General features: G+C 34.3%; 1 protein-coding gene across 1 annotated transcript; it reads right to left on the bottom strand.

Annotated features, from left to right (window-relative positions):
• Positions 1 to 8,084: 8,084 nt before the first annotated feature.
• On the bottom strand, positions 8,085 to 14,894 carry LOC144440230 (uncharacterized). Its single transcript, XM_078129546.1, has 4 exons — positions 14,833 to 14,894; positions 10,062 to 10,439; positions 9,510 to 9,881; positions 8,085 to 9,095 (listed from the first exon to the last, which is right to left on the bottom strand). Exons 1-4 carry the CDS (start codon positions 14,876 to 14,878, stop codon positions 9,019 to 9,021), a joined length of 873 nt encoding a protein of 290 aa, XP_077985672.1. The 5' UTR covers positions 14,879 to 14,894; the 3' UTR covers positions 8,085 to 9,018.
• Positions 14,895 to 17,301: the final 2,407 nt, after the last annotated feature.

The following is a 17,301-nucleotide window of genomic DNA, read 5'->3' on the forward strand; positions in this document are numbered from 1 at the left end:
ATCGTTCCATTTATGTGATTGACTAAAAAAAAACGAAAGGGAAATAAAAACGATTTGTTAACACACTAATATGCAAAGCCGTTATATCAGTAATAATTCGTGGACTTAAAGGAGAACAAATTGAGTTTATATGTTTTGGTGCCTTCTCGCAAAAACCAGAGCTGTTATTTCTTCCGTGGCACTGCGACATAACTGCGAATCGTCTTGGACGGTGCTGAGAAAGAGGCTATGGGAAACGACGATGGTTTTAGGGCATACTATTTGCTTCATATTGAAAGTGTATTCACAGTTTACTGAAGCTTTCTTAACCATCACTTACCATTACTTGACTGAACTCAAGCCTGGTATTAAAATGTAACTTTTACATGATCCAACTGTAATTTCAAAAAATTATCGAGGAATTCTTTACTATTCATTCAACTTTTATATCAATGCCAGAAGACAATAATAATGACATATACAAACAGGTATAGATCAATGTTAAAGTTGCACTTCAACTTTATGTTTTGATGTGACGTGATAACCGTGACGTATAGATTCCCTCACTACAGACGTTCATGGCATGCAATATATAGCATGTATCTCTTCATTGTGTTGTGTTATTACCCTGTAGAAATGACTGTAGAATGTAACTTTCAATCAAATATATTTTTACCAATCGTTGACAATAAAAATGTCAACAACATTCACCATTAGTTTTGATAAATTTTATAATTTGAAATCGAATTTGTTTTAAAACTAGGAATGCATTTTTAAAACGTCAACTCATATTACTGCAATTCAGAAAAAATCAAAGAGATTCTATACCGTAATAACACTGCACAGTTCTCAACACCGCCACAACCGGATCCACCCTTATCGACATTGTCTGGTTGTCCTTTGTTCCAATTGTAAAATGTTAGCGGGTCTCCCTCATCTGTCATCCACTGTCCTTCTACAGTTCTGTCGTGTCCATTTAACCAAAAAGTGCGATGAGAAAGTCCTTTGATTCTTATGGATGTTACAATTTTGTCTTGAATGGCTTGATTAGAGATAACAGCAAGTCTGCCTGATTTCTCTTGGCAGGTTGCCAATGCTCCATGCCAAGTCTCACATCCATTGAATGCTTCATACCGGTAGTCATCTCGTAATAGTAAAAACAATGAATTGGGTAAAACCTAAAATCATTTCTATCGTAATGATTTCCGTACTGTACATCTATATGACATCCGTACTGTACATCTATACCTGAACAATGGAATATTTCAATTATATTCTAATAATAACATATCACATACATGAACACATAAACCAAGCTGAGGACTTGAATATACATAATTCCCGTAAATATAATTTGATTTGAGACTAAATTTACCTGCCAATTGATTTGAGACTAAATTTACCTGCTAATTGATTTGAGACTAAATTTACCTGCCAATTGATTTGAGACTAAATTTACCTGCCAATTGATTTGAAGGCAATTACACGTACGAATAACGACGACGATAATAATGATGAGTTGTTGTTGTTGCTGTTGTTGTTGTTGTTGTTGTTATCGTCGTCGTCGTCGTCGTCGTCGTCGTTGTTGTTGTTGTTGTTAAATGTTACTACTTCGTCACACCTATATTGCATCTATTCGTCTATTGATTTAACAAAAGTATACTGAATATATCAACACTGTACTTGTATCAACTTCCATTAGATTTATGTGCACTTACAAATACGTACATACCCGCACGCACGCACGCACGCACGCACGCACGCAAGCAAGCATGTACACACATAGACAGACATATTCAAACGCATCGTCAAGCAACTTGAATGATAATGTATATAATAGAGAATTTTGAAAATGACCAGTTATGAATCTCTTCATATGCACATCTGTAACCAAATGAAAACTGCTCACTAAGGTGCCATAATAAATAACAAAATTATGTGCCGTTATTACCAACCGAGCATTTTCTTCCAATTTTTAAAATAAAAAACAATTCAATATTAACAATATCAAAAAATCGCATATCTTGCTTCACATAGCAATGATTTTAGAAGAGGAAACGATACGTTAATAATTTTGTCAATTGCTGATATCTGCCAAAGTTTACGTTTAATACCCATAATCGTGTGATTTAAACTCTCCCTCACACACTATTGATATTAGTGATAATGCTTAGCCGTGACTTGGGTCACCTAGAGGTCGATCATTTGCCATTCCTAGATTTATACACAATACATTGTAAACGATCAAGGGATATCAACACTGAGATAAGGACATTACATCAAACCATATCCTGTTATTGACAATGTCTCAATCTACAGGAAACAGTTGTATTTTCATCCTGTTTACATCCAAGGCTGTCAAGAGGATAGCGTATATTTAGATTTTGTCCATGAGAGTCATCAAAACAAACAAACAAGCAAGTACTCTCCTGTCCGTGTGTCTAGATCTTAACTGCTGTCATTATCAATGTCAACATCGACATCCTTCTCCGCCCTCTTATCATCCTTTCCTTCCCTTCGATTCATGCTCTATGTATACTATAGTTAATGAGGTTAGACAACTATTCGTCCCGTGTTTCATCATCCACGTACCCAAAACTGTTCCCTTCTGTAACCAACTATAGCTATTATAATGATTATGTTAACCGTGGATCTACTATAGTCGTCTAACTGAATAGAAATTATCCTATCGTCATGCCAACAAATGAACAAGCAAAATGTCATCACGTACCAGTAAAGAATATGGTAATGAATTCAAGTTTATTCCTACCTCAGTGATAACCATGAATTTAAAAAGAACGAAGTCTGTTTTCTTAGCTAATATTAATTTAACCAGATGCACTCCATTTTTACCAACGAGCATTATCTTCAATTTCAATATAAAAGTGAGAAATATATTGTCGAACTCACACATCACAAAAAAGATACCACCGAAGACAAGAAATAATACTTCAGTGACAGAAATTTCAATGACCATAAACAATAGATAGAACCAGTAAGTAGACAATTGAAAGAACTCCATTCAAATAACACATATAAGTATACATTATTTGACAATGGTTTTACTTTAATTTTAACATGAGGTTTCTAATTCTTTGATGTCTTACTTGAATTAAGATTACTCTACGCATAATTGAAAGCTAAAACAATCCTAGTTGCAAAACTAGTGCACAATAGCGAACTTGCAAACCTGCCATGTTGAATGTTGCATCATGGGAAATGTGATAATAAATACTAATCAAATAGTATTGTGAACAATACTGTTACATTGTTTTTAACCACAAATGACCAATTCATAGTCACCTTGACCATTGTGGGAGATTTAATTTATCGGTAGCTCCAGATTAGGTATTCCGATAACCACAGATAATCCAATAGTCCTTTGCGTCTGAGCACGCCCAGTCTGGATTGCAAGTTCCCTATTCATCACAGTATCTTAGGTAACAAATCACGGTCACAGTGTTTGAAGAGTTGGTGAGAAAAGTGTTTGAGTGTATGTATAGTGCGAAAGTGAAGGAAAAAGAGGTGTATGTGATTTCATATCACTCTTCAAGGTGTGAAAAGAAGTCAACTAAACATGATGTCGCACTCGAGCCCCCTGCGTGCTATTTGTCTACCGTGAGAACTTATTCGAATCCCCATTCCACCAGGAAATAGCCCCGTGGGTCCAAGTCCACGTAATATCTGTTCAGTAAGTATGGAGTGATCGGGAATCGCAGCAAGGTTAACGTCTCGCAACCCAATAAATTACAGTTAACGAGTAAAACGCACAGCAAGTACATTTCAGACTAACCGTCACTTTTATTTCAGACTAAAGGATAACACAAGACAGCAGTTTGGTACGTCAGGGACAGGGGTCTAGTTTTGTATTGACAAGGCCCAGTTTCCCACTATAATTCGCAATTCGTGCAGCATCTACCACAGTCACATGTACGAACCAGGCCGACGGGCTAACCAGTGTAGCTTACCGGGTCATCAGTGAGTGTGGAGAAGTCGGCTACGAAATCGGGAAAGTACGGAGTACTCTCTCCCCGAAATTACAGCATCCAGTGAGTCCCCAGGTTGACTAGCGAAATCTCGGAAACTCTCCCCTTTTTATACACTAAAACCCCGCCAAAATTAATAATGAACTACAAATAAGACTTATGTTTCGAGGCTGTATTCCATGTTAGGGAATAGCAGGAAAATATACCCCATGTGACCTGCCTATGTGGCTGAAGGTTACCGTGTAGGCGACTTCCAGTGTTACTCGCTCCCGGTCAAACTCCACGTCGTAATTACTGTAGGAAACAACGGAAAACAACGTAATACTATATACTTGGCTTAGGATATCATCCGACCGCCACAACGATATCAGCTCATAATTCCTGAGATTATAGGCAAACTAGAAAACATCATCATTTTACCCACCTTCATCTGTTGATACAGTTGAAATAAAACAAAGTAGACAGATAAAAAGTAGCTTCATCCTGTAGGTTGTTCTGGTGAAAATGAATTTTTAACATTTATTGGGGTTTTGTATCCTTTAAAATGAAGATCGGAAGATGTGTTCTTATTTTAGCATATACGGTAACTGATATCGTATACAAAGCTACGAGTGAGAGTTGGAAACGTGATTCAGCTTTCATCTGCATACAATATCCACGTTATCGAGCATTTATTATTACCACTGTAAAACGTGTGTCGGCGTACAGGTTTATAGGACTGTGGTTTATCTCCTTCCTTCATCAGATTCCAATAGAATGTCTATGTGGTGCATTTTCATATTGGTCTGAGGTCACGTTAAGGTCGTTCGAATTCTACGTACCTTCCATTCATCCATCAGTGAGCAGGTATACCTACCTACCAACCTACCTACCTTTCTACCTACCTACACTACATACATACATACATACATACATACATACATACACGCATACACACATACGTACGTACATACATACATACATACATACATACATACATACACACATACACACATACGTACATACATACATACGTACATACGTACATACATACATACATACATACATACATACATACATACATACATACATACATACATACATACACACATACACACATACGTACATACATACATACGTACATACACACATACATACATACATACATACATACATACATACATACATACATATATACATACATACATCCATCCATCCATACATACATACATACATACATATACATACATACATACATACATACATACATCCATCCATACATAAATACATACATACATACATACATACATACATACATACATACATACATACATACATCCATCCATACATACATACATACATACATATATACATACATACATACATACATACATACATACATACATACATACATACATATATACATACATACATACACCCATACATACATACATACATACATACATACATACATACATACATACATACATACATACATCCATACATACACACATACGTACGTACGTACGTACATACATACATACATATCTATCTATCTCAATCTCGAGCGGTTGTCGTTCTATTCCATACCAATCAGATAGAGTCAGGTATTCACCAACTATGTCAAGCCTTGCATATGTTGAAAAAGAATTTTTATTCAAAACGTCGGATTGCATCTATTTATTCGGACTGTCTCACTCGTTCCTTTTACGATATCGACATTTTACAATATTAGAAGGCAAAGTTTATGGTATGGAGCAACCACCCATGGAAAATGGTAGTAGTAATGGTAGTAGTAGTAGAAGGCTCCTATATCTGTCAAGGCAATATTTTATTTATTTATTTATTTATTTATTTATTTATTTATTTATTTATTTATTTATTTATTTATTTATCTTACAGTGGTTTATGTTCGAGTTTGATATCATGGCAGACTGGACAGAATGGTGCGTATGTATATATGTATGCATGTATATATGTATGTATGTATGTATCACATGGGGTAAACGCATTTTTGTAGTTGTACACATAATATGCTACAATAAATAGAATCAAATTGATTTTAAGGACTGCACCCAAAAATAACCATCCTCCCCCCACCCCCTTCAATGCGATCACGACTTAACCTGCCGGTAAACATTTTCGGTATGTACAACGTCCGATAATTGGTATTTTAAACATTTTTCAGTGAATATCATGTTGGTTGTGTGATCGAAAAAATAATAATACTCGAATTATAGCTAGTGTGGCTGTAATGTTTTGAGTGAAAACATGTCAATTAAATCTCCACTTTGCAGGATCAGTTTACATTCATTAATGACGTCAGAATAACGTCACTCTAAGATTACTTAGTTTAATTATAATGTTGCAAAGCATTACATCACGTGACTACCTACACAATCTGTCATTAAGATTACTATTAGAAAAGAATAAACATGTAACCTTCAACGGACACTAACTGTAATTATTTATTTGAATAATAATGAGTTGCAAGCAGACCGAACCTGTACACTAAGATATATGGTGTTTTTTAGGGGGGGGGGTATGTATAGTAGGAACAAATTAAACTTACGTATGTTTATTGCAAATTGGAACATCCCCATCGTGGGCAGATACTAAACTACTGATTACTAACGGTTTAGAAATAGCCTTCTCGGTACTTGTTCATAAATATTGCAAAATAAAATATGCAAAACCTCGTATCTGAGGTATGTATGTGAAGCAATACACCTACGTAGCTACATACTAAAACTATTCAAATATAATGTGATTTACTGAGTGTTTGAACGGCCAGATATTATACTATATGATACTTCTTGTTCTCATCTAAAACATGGCTGCAGTAATAGTAAATCTACTCTAGCTGTCAATTGGATCATCTTTCAAAACTGTTTTATTAGATATTAGAAAGTAACCGTCTGTAGGAAAAGTATAAATGCAACTTAGTACGGTATTTAAAATGTTTCCACTGTCCATTTTTTAAAAATATAAATGCTTACACAGGTCCGCAGGTTTATATAGTCTGTGTGAGATATGCATCTTGTTGTCTCTTAACTGAGACTCTATAGTCTGTGTGAGATATGCATCTTGCTGTCTCTTAACTGAGACTCTATAGTCTGTGTGAGATAAGCATCTTGCTGTCTCTTAACTGGGGCTCTATAGTCTGGTGAGGTTTGAATTTTTGGGGAGTACATCATCAAAACAGCTTACACTAAAACACAAAACTGGTACATTCTAGCTATAGGACGATTTAAGTTAGAGAAATGGGAAAATCGTTTTGTGATTTTATATTACAAAAGATAGGAAACCAATCAAATCAAATCAATTTTTATATAGAAATCTTTCATATACAGACTCGATTTCAGTGGGACACTGTTCTCCCAAATCAAATCAGAGGTTGTCTGATCTTTACTTTGGAGTGTATGTTTTATCAATTTCATTTAATCATGCACGGTAATATGTTCTACTCTTTTTCTAAATTGGGATAGGAATTCTGTATTGATATAGGAAATCCCATGAAGAAAAATGAGTTTTCATTTATTGTCTGTTGTAAATGTTTCCCCCAAGTTCTTTGAATTGTCCGCAAATTTTATAACTTTTATATTGAAGTCTGCAGTATTGATTGTTTTCCTTAAAGACAAACAATATGATAGATAGATAGATAGATAGATAGATAGATAGATAGATAGATATATAAAGATAGATAGATATATAAATAGATAGATAGATATAGATAGATAGACAGACAGGCAGACAGACAGACAGACAAACAGATAGATAGATATATAGATAGATAGATAGATATATAGATAGATAGATATACATATATATAGATAGATATATAGATAGATATATAGATAGATAGATAGATAAATAGATAGACAGACAGACAGACAGACAGACAGACAGACAGACAGACAGACAGACAGACAGATAGATAGATGGTAGGTAGGTAGGTAGGTAGGTAGGTAGATAGATAGATAGGTAGATGGATAGATAGACAGATAGATAGATAGATAGATAGATAGATAGATAGATAGATAGATAGATAGATAGATAGATAGATAGATAGATAGATAGATAGATAGATAGAAATATAAATAATTAAATGAACCAACCTTGGTCTTTGCCATTCATGTACGAATCATCAGTTTATTGTCATTGTCCATTTTTGAATAAAATACACATTCAATTTCACACATGTAAATTCATAATATGATAAGTTCGTATAATTAATGTATCACACTAACGCAAAATTAATGAACAAATTAAAGATTCTGTGGCAGTGCAAGAGCTGTATAGTAAACAAAATACAAAATTATGGCAGTCAAAGTGTTGCATATAAAGCATACACATGTTTATATGTACTTGTAAATGTTTTCAGGATGACATTGTCATTGAATTTGAATACTTCACTTATTTCCAAAAATATGAAAATACGGTACAATATGTTATTAGATATGTACCAGAGATTTATTGCACCACGTATTTACATTATCGCATACCTGCATGCAAATGATATGCAAATGAGGGAGCGATTGATTGATGTACATGACTCGGGAATGCGCGTGGGTTGTAGTACAGTATATCATTTTTACATAAAATTGGCGTTCTTGATAAACATCTGTACGTAGTAATAACAGAACTACATGCTGCGTGAGTGTCAGTGTATGTACTCAGGTATTTCGTGCTTGTAGTGTTCGCTGCAGCTGTGTTTTCACGAGTGGAAGTGCAGTAGAAATCACTGCAAGTACGAATTTTCCACGCTTACACTCGCACGTCATGACTCATAGGGTTCCATGTCAAAGGATTTATCAGGTTATTGTTTTAGCAGTAATGAAAACAAGTGCATTAATCACATACTTTCAAATGAACAATCTAAATATATATCTACGCTGGTGAAACTGTGAGAACTTGTACAGTTTGGCAGATAGTGTAACTCTATGGTTGTATTGGGTTAATCTACTTATATTGCGATGGCAGTGAAGGAAGAAACGGGTGACGATTGATCATCTGCACATTTCTCAATTACGGTATTATAAAGACGATGCACAGCTTTTCATGTCCATCTGATTTAATCTTCACATTTTTGTTTCTTCTGACGTCTTCCCTTTTTACCTTTTCTTCCCTTTCCCTTTCTCTTCTTTTTGCCTGTAATAAAGTAAACAAACTAAAATTCATGAAATATGCTGCTTATCGTATGATTAGGTTTATCTCGTAGTCGTTCTAATATTGATATTTACAAACACGCAAGTAATGCTAGTTATAACCACGTCGATTCGGGGTGGTTTGTTGTAAATCATTTAGTAATGTTATAGTATTCATATATACATTCTAGCACCAAATGAAGTGGCAACGTAACATTGCAAATTGTACCAACGGAAGTTACGTCATTGCTCAGACCGAGGCTCTTTGCTAATGTCGTCTGTGCTTTTATTTGCTCTTTTGATTTTTTATAATATTAGATTTCTACATTTGGTACTTTACAAATAAACAGTTCTTCTCTATTCTAACCACAACACCATCACGATATCACGAAAAACAACAAAAATATGTTGGCCTGACCTGCTGCAGGATAAACATCAACCAGCAGAGATGCTGTCATTGGGTGGGTGGTCACTTCCTGTATAGCTTGGCAAGTAACACTTAGGCTATGCTTATCAGCCAGATCTTGTGGCGCCACCAATGTTACTTCACTGATTGAATTCACTAGATCATCGTTGACAATTTCTACTGAAGTATCAGACACCACATAACTCATTATGTCATCTTCAGTACCATCACTATTTATAATTGTGTACTCTATATGCGCAGCTGGTTTGCTATATGTTGCATTACACACAATTGTCATTGGTTCACCTCTCATTCTCATCTTTCCAGTTATGCCTGATAATATTCCCAGCTGCTTTGGATAGATATATACTTGGTCAACTGCACCTGTGTTACGTTACAATCAAAGTCATGTTACTGTTATCATTTGTTTGTCTTTATTCGAACATGAAATGATGTATGTATGTATGTATGTATGTATGTATGTATGTATGTATGTATGTATGTAAAAAACATGATATTTTGAATTGTCTTTGTCAAGGCTAACATAATATGATTCAAACTTACTCATGACTTCGAGTTCAACTCTATCGCTGAGTGTGATGTATCCATTACCATCTACAATCTCATCTAAAGTGAATATTACAACACAAACGTAGGTTCCCTGATCGGACAATGTGATCGGAGATTCAATTGTTAACCATCCTTCAGGCGTAGCACCATACCGAGTATCAGCAACGCCCTCTACGATAAAATCTACCATCGTAACCAAAGTGGGACTGTAGAGAGGTCGCTCTGGTATTTCTTTTCTCCACTGAATTGTTACCCTAGAGTAGGCTTCGATTGGATCTTCATAAGCGCATCGCAGTGTTACCATGTGGTCATCGTCTGTGACAATCTGTGGTCGACAGAAACCTGCACGGCAAAATAGTGCCACTATAAACACTGTAAACATAACAAGAAATTAACGTTCAAAATGAGTGAATACTTTTTATACGAATTTTTATAACTGCAACTGGAAAATCTTTTGAAACTGCTTAGTCATAAAAAGCGATTTACCCATAATGCAAATGGATATCACATTCTAGTCTCCGTTTCACGTTGTATGTTGATACATTAGTAATCTTGTTGATAGATTGTGTAGGTAGTCACGTGATGTAATGCTTCGTAACATTATAAATAAACTAAGTAATCTTAGAGTGACGTTATTCTGACGTCATTAATGAATGTAAACTGATCCTGCAAAGTGGAATTTAATTGACATCTTTTCATTCAAAACATTACAGTCACATTAGCTATTATTGGAGTAATATTTCTTTCGAAACTAACATGACATTCACTGAACGATTTTACAATATCAATTATCGGACATTGTACATCCAGAAGACGTTTACCAGCTGGTTAAAGTCGTGATCGCAGTGGGGGGGGGGGGGGTGATTTTTAGGTGCGGCCTCAAAAATCAATTTGATTGCATTTATTGTACCATATTATGTGTACAGCTACAAAAATGTGTTTAACCCCCCCCCCCCCCAGGTGAATCAATACTGTTTAAGGTGTACAATAACATAATCAATTCTAACCAGACGAATCTGTTTACTAAGATGGATGTATGTTCTTATGGGATGGGGTGGGGTGGGGTGAGTGAGGGATGTATGTATGGTTGGGACATATTAAATTTGCGTACCTTTATTGGAAATTGAAACAATCCTGTAATCTCGTCAGCAACACCCCCATCGTGGGCAGATACTAAACTAGTGATTACTAACGGTTTGGAAATAGCCTTCTCGGTACGGTATGTTATAAATAAAATATACAATACCTCGTATCTGAGGTATATATGTAAACTAATACACCTACGGATTGAAACTATACAAATATAATGTGATTTACCGAGTGTGTGAACGGCCAGATATTACACTATATGATACTTCTTGTTCTCATCTAAAACCTGGCTGCAGTAATTGAAAATCTTCACTAACTGTAATTGGATCATCTTTCGAAACTGTTTTATTAGATATCACAAAAACATTCTGCAGGAAAAGTGTCAATGCAACTTTTTGTATTTAAAATGTTTCCACTGTCCGTGAAATTTGAAAAAAAAAAATTTTTTAATTATAAATGCTTACAAAGGTCCGGAGGTTTATTCTTCAATTTCATGGAAGCAGGATAAAAATAATCTATTTACATCTTTAGTTAAATTCAATAATTTCTACTTAAATATGGAGAATTTGAATATTTCAATGATTGATATCCTTCGAACCATCACAGTGACCAACTAACAACTTGTTGTACGACCTCTTTATAGAGATTTCAACTCAGCCATTGAGAGAGAGAGAGAGAGAGAGAGAGAGAGAGAGAGAGAGAGAGAGAGAGAGAGAGAGAGAGAGAGAGAGAGAGAGAGAGAGGGGGAGGGAAGGAGGGAGAGAGAAGGAGAGAGAGAGAACGAGTGAGCGACAGAGGGAGGGAGGGAGGGAGGGAGAGAGCCTTTATAAACCCCTTCCCATATTATTTACAATGGTATGACGCTCTATATCATATTGCCCCGTGTACATCGTCAATAATTTTTGAAATTATCGAATTTGAAATCATATCAGCTGACACGTAAGTTTCATTCTTCATTTGACGTACGAAACAAAACAACAAATTGATATTTATAGGCAATGACGTATTCCAATAATTAGAAATATTGGCGAATTAGTTTTTGATATATTTTGAGAAAAATGATTGCTTAATTTTAAATGATAAATTGATAATAAATTGCTGTAGTTCGTGATAATCCTTCAATGTCTATTCTTCTATAGATTTAAAGGTTAGCGGATAACTGCTATAATCTTGTAGGAATGAAACTAATAATATTTGTAATAACTGTTTAATAAACACATAACTATTTATACAACGCATTATATTACATTGACTACACTAGAATAAAAATGTTTTTTTTTTTTATATAGACACTACTCATAATCAGTAATGAAAACAATATCTGTGGTGGATATGCAAAGTAATTTTTTCGTAGGAGTTGCCGTGACACGTGCTAATATCTCCATGTGTGTAGGTAGTTTATGTATATTGCGGTTATGACCAGGAATTTCAAAACTAGCTATCACGAGTGTGTGATGATGGTCTATTTCGGTATATTATTACTTCGTTAATATTATTTGCCAGTTTTATCCAAAGGAACTAGGTACAAACTTAGTCGTTATATCAGTCTAATATGTCAAATCTACCGAATTGTTTACGAAGCCATTGCAATCTATGCATTCACAGTCATAGCAAATTTGATTGATTGAGTGATTAATCGATTAGTTGATTGATGGATTGATTGATTGATTGATTGATTGATTTATCGGTCGATCCAATGATTGATGGATGGAGTGATTGATTGTGCGTTCATTCATTCATTCATTCATTCATTCATTCATTCATTCATTCATCCTCATCCATCCATCCATCCATCCATCTATTCATTCATTCATTAGGTCAATCAGTCAGTCAGTCAGTCAGTCACTCACTTACTCACTCACTCACTCACTCACTCACTCACTCACTCACTCACTCACTCAATCACTCCCTCATTGTTTGACCTCTGAAACTACTAGTATGTAGCCGTAAACGAAAGGGTTATTGCGCGTTTTGAAAAACATACAATAAAAGGGTTCTCTAGTTGAAAATTAAATTGTCATGAGCATTTCCCCCATGTCGTTGTCCACTCCATGTTTAATTACATCTTCACTTGAACTGTCCCTGTCTAAAATAGGTTCGGGATTACCACTACGACATGGAAAATCCACACACGACTCAAAACATTGTTCCGCTTTCAACTTCCGTTTAACAATGTAATATTAAAACATTTGTGTTCTAGCTACAGTTCGGATCGCTCTGTAACAATTCGTTTACACAAATATTTTTTTTTCCGTTTATATTATTTCTCACATTCTAACGCTAGAAAATGTTTTCCCGCGTTCTGTTATTTTACCTAAGTGGATTACATGAATTGGTACCCTGAAATCTCTCTTATTTTCGGATTTATAGAACGACAGTTAATTTACAGAAGTACAGAACGGGTGAGTTGAAGCTATTTTTGGTCACTGTATTATGCACCATAGGTATATGATATTTTGAAATAGTTACTAATTTTTTCTTTAAATCCTCTATCAATACTAAATACTAGATTAATACTGGTTGGATGTGATTCAATATCCAGTGTATATTAAAATCAAATCTTTTCAACTTCTCATTAAAAGCTCAAGAACTAACTGAAATGGACTCGTAAACGTACTGGATAATTAATGTTAATCTAAACATTGAATTTAAACTTTTGGAAAATATCATCTTGTCTATTTCTACCAAATACTAATTGCTAATTACCATCAGTTACATAATGACGTCATGTTCTGTTGGATTACCATAATATGTATGTATGATTAACCATGGTGACGTAATACCATTACTGGGTTGACCATGTTATGAGTTGACACAGACTTATGAATATTGAAAAACCGTCTATTACTCGAAAGGTCATTTATTATGGTACTGCTTTATAGTTCGTTTTCCGATATTTTATTTTACATTTATGTCAGATTGGAATTAATAACATGCAATTATACCCTCCATTGGAAGTCGAGCTTTTTACAAGAAGGTGACAGTGACGTTTGATCAGTCGATGTAACTTATTTCAAACTAACATACTGGTATATCATGCTATAGTAGGTGACAATGAATGAAACACTTTTGAAGTAGACAGAGGTGTAATAATATTATATATTCTTATCCAAATTTAACGATAATGTTGTCTTTGTAGTATTTTCATCATGTGTTTATGCTCAGATGTAACTTACAGCTTGATTAGTAAAGAACATGTGAGGAATGGGACGGAAACAAGACTAGACATAAGAGACTCCCTAACCGAGCTCAGATTCCGAAAACTGCATTTTCTGGCCCTTTTTAGGACAACGTTTACTGCTAGATAAGCATTAATGACGGCTTACCTAGGAGGCATAGAGGAGGATATCCGATCGTTCTCACGTGTTCAAAGTTGTTAAAGTTATCTGGGCGATTTTAAATAGAATTAACTTAAAAATGTTCAGTCCAAGATTTCTCGATAACTTCATACTGCATGTAACACAACTTGTGAGAGACATCGTCCCCCCCCACAGGATGGCACCGCCAAAAATGAACGCAACGTGTTAAAAGCCGACCAAAATATTAATGCTATGTGTGCCTGAAAAAAAATAGTGCAAGGTTACCATGTGTAGTATATTCTCTTTGGTGACGCAGCAAAACAAGATAAAACGATTCACCGTGGTAAAAAGTAATAATGAATGAATAGTAGTCTTACCTGCGACCAAGACAAGGTAATCTGAAGATCTTCTAGATATGTTCATGGTGGTGGTTTTATCGTCTGCAGGTTAAAAGTGACTTCTAACTCCCGCCAGTGCCCTTTTATAACTGTACCTAAACTTAATTGGCGGATGTTAACAATGAACGTGTGACGTAAAACATCAACACCCACTCATATTGATCGAAGTCCATTTCAAGTTAACAATAACTCTACAAGTTAATAAAATTTGGGCGTTTTTTTCACGTAGGAGTAAAAGCGATATCGCCTAAAAAATTGCAAATATTAGTTCAAGGTAGACTTGTAATGTTTAAGAATTTAGTTTTAGAGTTAGGATGAATATATCGAGAGAGAGAGAGAGAGAGAGAGAGAGAGAGAGAGAGAGAGAGAGAGAGAGAGAGAGAGAGAGAGAGAGAGAGAGAGAGAGAGAGAGAGAGAGAGAGAGAGAGAGAGAGAGAGAGAGAGAGAGAGAGAGAGAGAGAACTTTAAACTTCTGAAGTAGCGTAAAATAGTTTTTTTTTCAGTTTTGGGGCCAAATCCTCAATGTTCGGTTAACCTAACTTTTCTAAGTAAACGAAAATTGGATCTGATAGACCTATTTCTATACTTCAATAGCGTACCATGACCAGTTCAACACAAGAGAGAATGGTGGAAGTGTTTCTCATTCGTATTATTTATATACTGTCAGAAGAATCGAAGCGGTGTCTACTGGTTTGATGTTAACAGAGAATAGTTTGAAATGTGCTAGGTTTTCCCCGAATTTGATACTACACTAAAGCACAATCCATTGTAAACAGAACAAAAAGTTAATCAAAATTAGTTTTTAACTTTGTAACTTTAGATATTGATGTATGTTCTCCAGGCTAGGATCAGAATTTCGTCTGTTCTGTACGACAACCTTTTGACGGCTGTTTATTTTTTTAAATTGATGGTTGAAAGTCAAAGCGGTGTTTGCGGAGTGTCCCGAAATCATTCTAATTTGTATATTATTACTTTTTAAGTTCTTGTGTTCCATACAGTCTGGTTTTCTATCTAAAACAAACGCTACGTCATTTGTAGTTTCAGTGAAGGGCGCGAATAGACTTCGAATGCTTAAATATATGCTTGGGTTCTTCTTTGTTTATAAATATGATCATTATTATTGTAAGGTAGTATACACGTGCTTCTTTGTCAAAACCTTTGAAAAAACGTCAATTTTGATACTATGTTGTATTATTTTGATAGCAATGCATAATATGGTAATGATACAGAAACTTGTTACAAAATCTTTTCGAGAGCATGACTCGCTCAAGCCAAATTCGTATTATATTATATTATATTATATTATATTATATTATATTATATAAAATTCTATTCTATTCTATTCTATTCTATTCTATTCTATTCTATCATATCATATCATATCATATTATATGATATATTATATTATATTATATTATATTATATTATATTGTATTATATTATATTATATTATATCAAATTCTATTCTATTCTATTCTGTTCTATTCTATTCTATTCTGTTCTATTCTATTCTATTCTATTCTATGCTATTCTATTCTATTCTATTCTATTCTAATATATTATATCATATCATATCATATCATATCATATTATATGATATAATATATTATATTATATTATATTATATTATATTATATTATATTATATTATATTATATTATATTATATTATATTATATTATATTATATTATATTGTATTATATTATATTATATTATATTATATTATTACATTATATTACTATATCTTCAATCTTGTTATAATTATAATGGACCAGTATCAAATTATTGATGTAAAAATTCATTACGATTTTAGAAATCTCATAGCAATAGGTTTTAATACTTAGTTGGCAAAGGCTAGAGTAGATGTTTTTTAGTCGTGGAAGTTTGTTGGAAGAAACTAAACTATTAGATATTGTGATTTAGAAATGTTTAAAAGCTTATGATCTATGATTAGGAGAACTGTAATTCTCAATCGTCAAAAGTGAACTTATTGTTATTTTGAATAATTTAACTTTAAAATAATTGTAATATGGGCCACAAATGTTCTGATTTGTCATTCACCCTGTCGGCGAATAATTGAATGGGTTAATGTAGGTATTTGTTGTGATGTTTAATATGCTAATGATGATGGGAAACGCTGCAACACCATCAACTAACATATATTAATGGGGAACACTGGAGGAATGTGAAGAATTTAATATTAATCCCATCTCCTTACAGAAGCTGTAAAGAATATATTCGCTAGGGGAAGTATAGTGTAGAAGACCGTTGGGCAGTTACAGGGGTGTGTCAGGGTTATATATAATTATACATATTGAAGACAAAGTGAGAATACAAAATATCGAACAGGGCAGTTACAGGGGTGTGTCAGGGTTATATATAATTATACATATTGAAGACAAAGTGAGAATACAAAATGTCGAACAGGGCAGTTACAGGGGTGTGTCAG

Source organism: Glandiceps talaboti, chromosome 9 (genome assembly GCF_964340395.1).
Source record: "Glandiceps talaboti chromosome 9, keGlaTala1.1, whole genome shotgun sequence".
Lineage (NCBI taxonomy): Eukaryota > Metazoa > Hemichordata > Enteropneusta > Spengelidae > Glandiceps > Glandiceps talaboti.

Coding starts and splice junctions, on each gene's coding strand:
- LOC144440230 (XM_078129546.1), bottom strand. CDS start 14,878: ATGAACATATCTAGAAGATCTTCAGATTACCTTGTCTTGGTCGCAG. Junction 10,440..14,832: donor TTACCTTGTCTTGGTCGCAG/GTAAGACTACTA, acceptor TTATGTTTACAG/TGTTTATAGTGGCACTATTT. Junction 9,882..10,061: donor AGTTGAACTCGAAGTCATGA/GTAAGTTTGAAT, acceptor AACGTAACACAG/GTGCAGTTGACCAAGTATAT.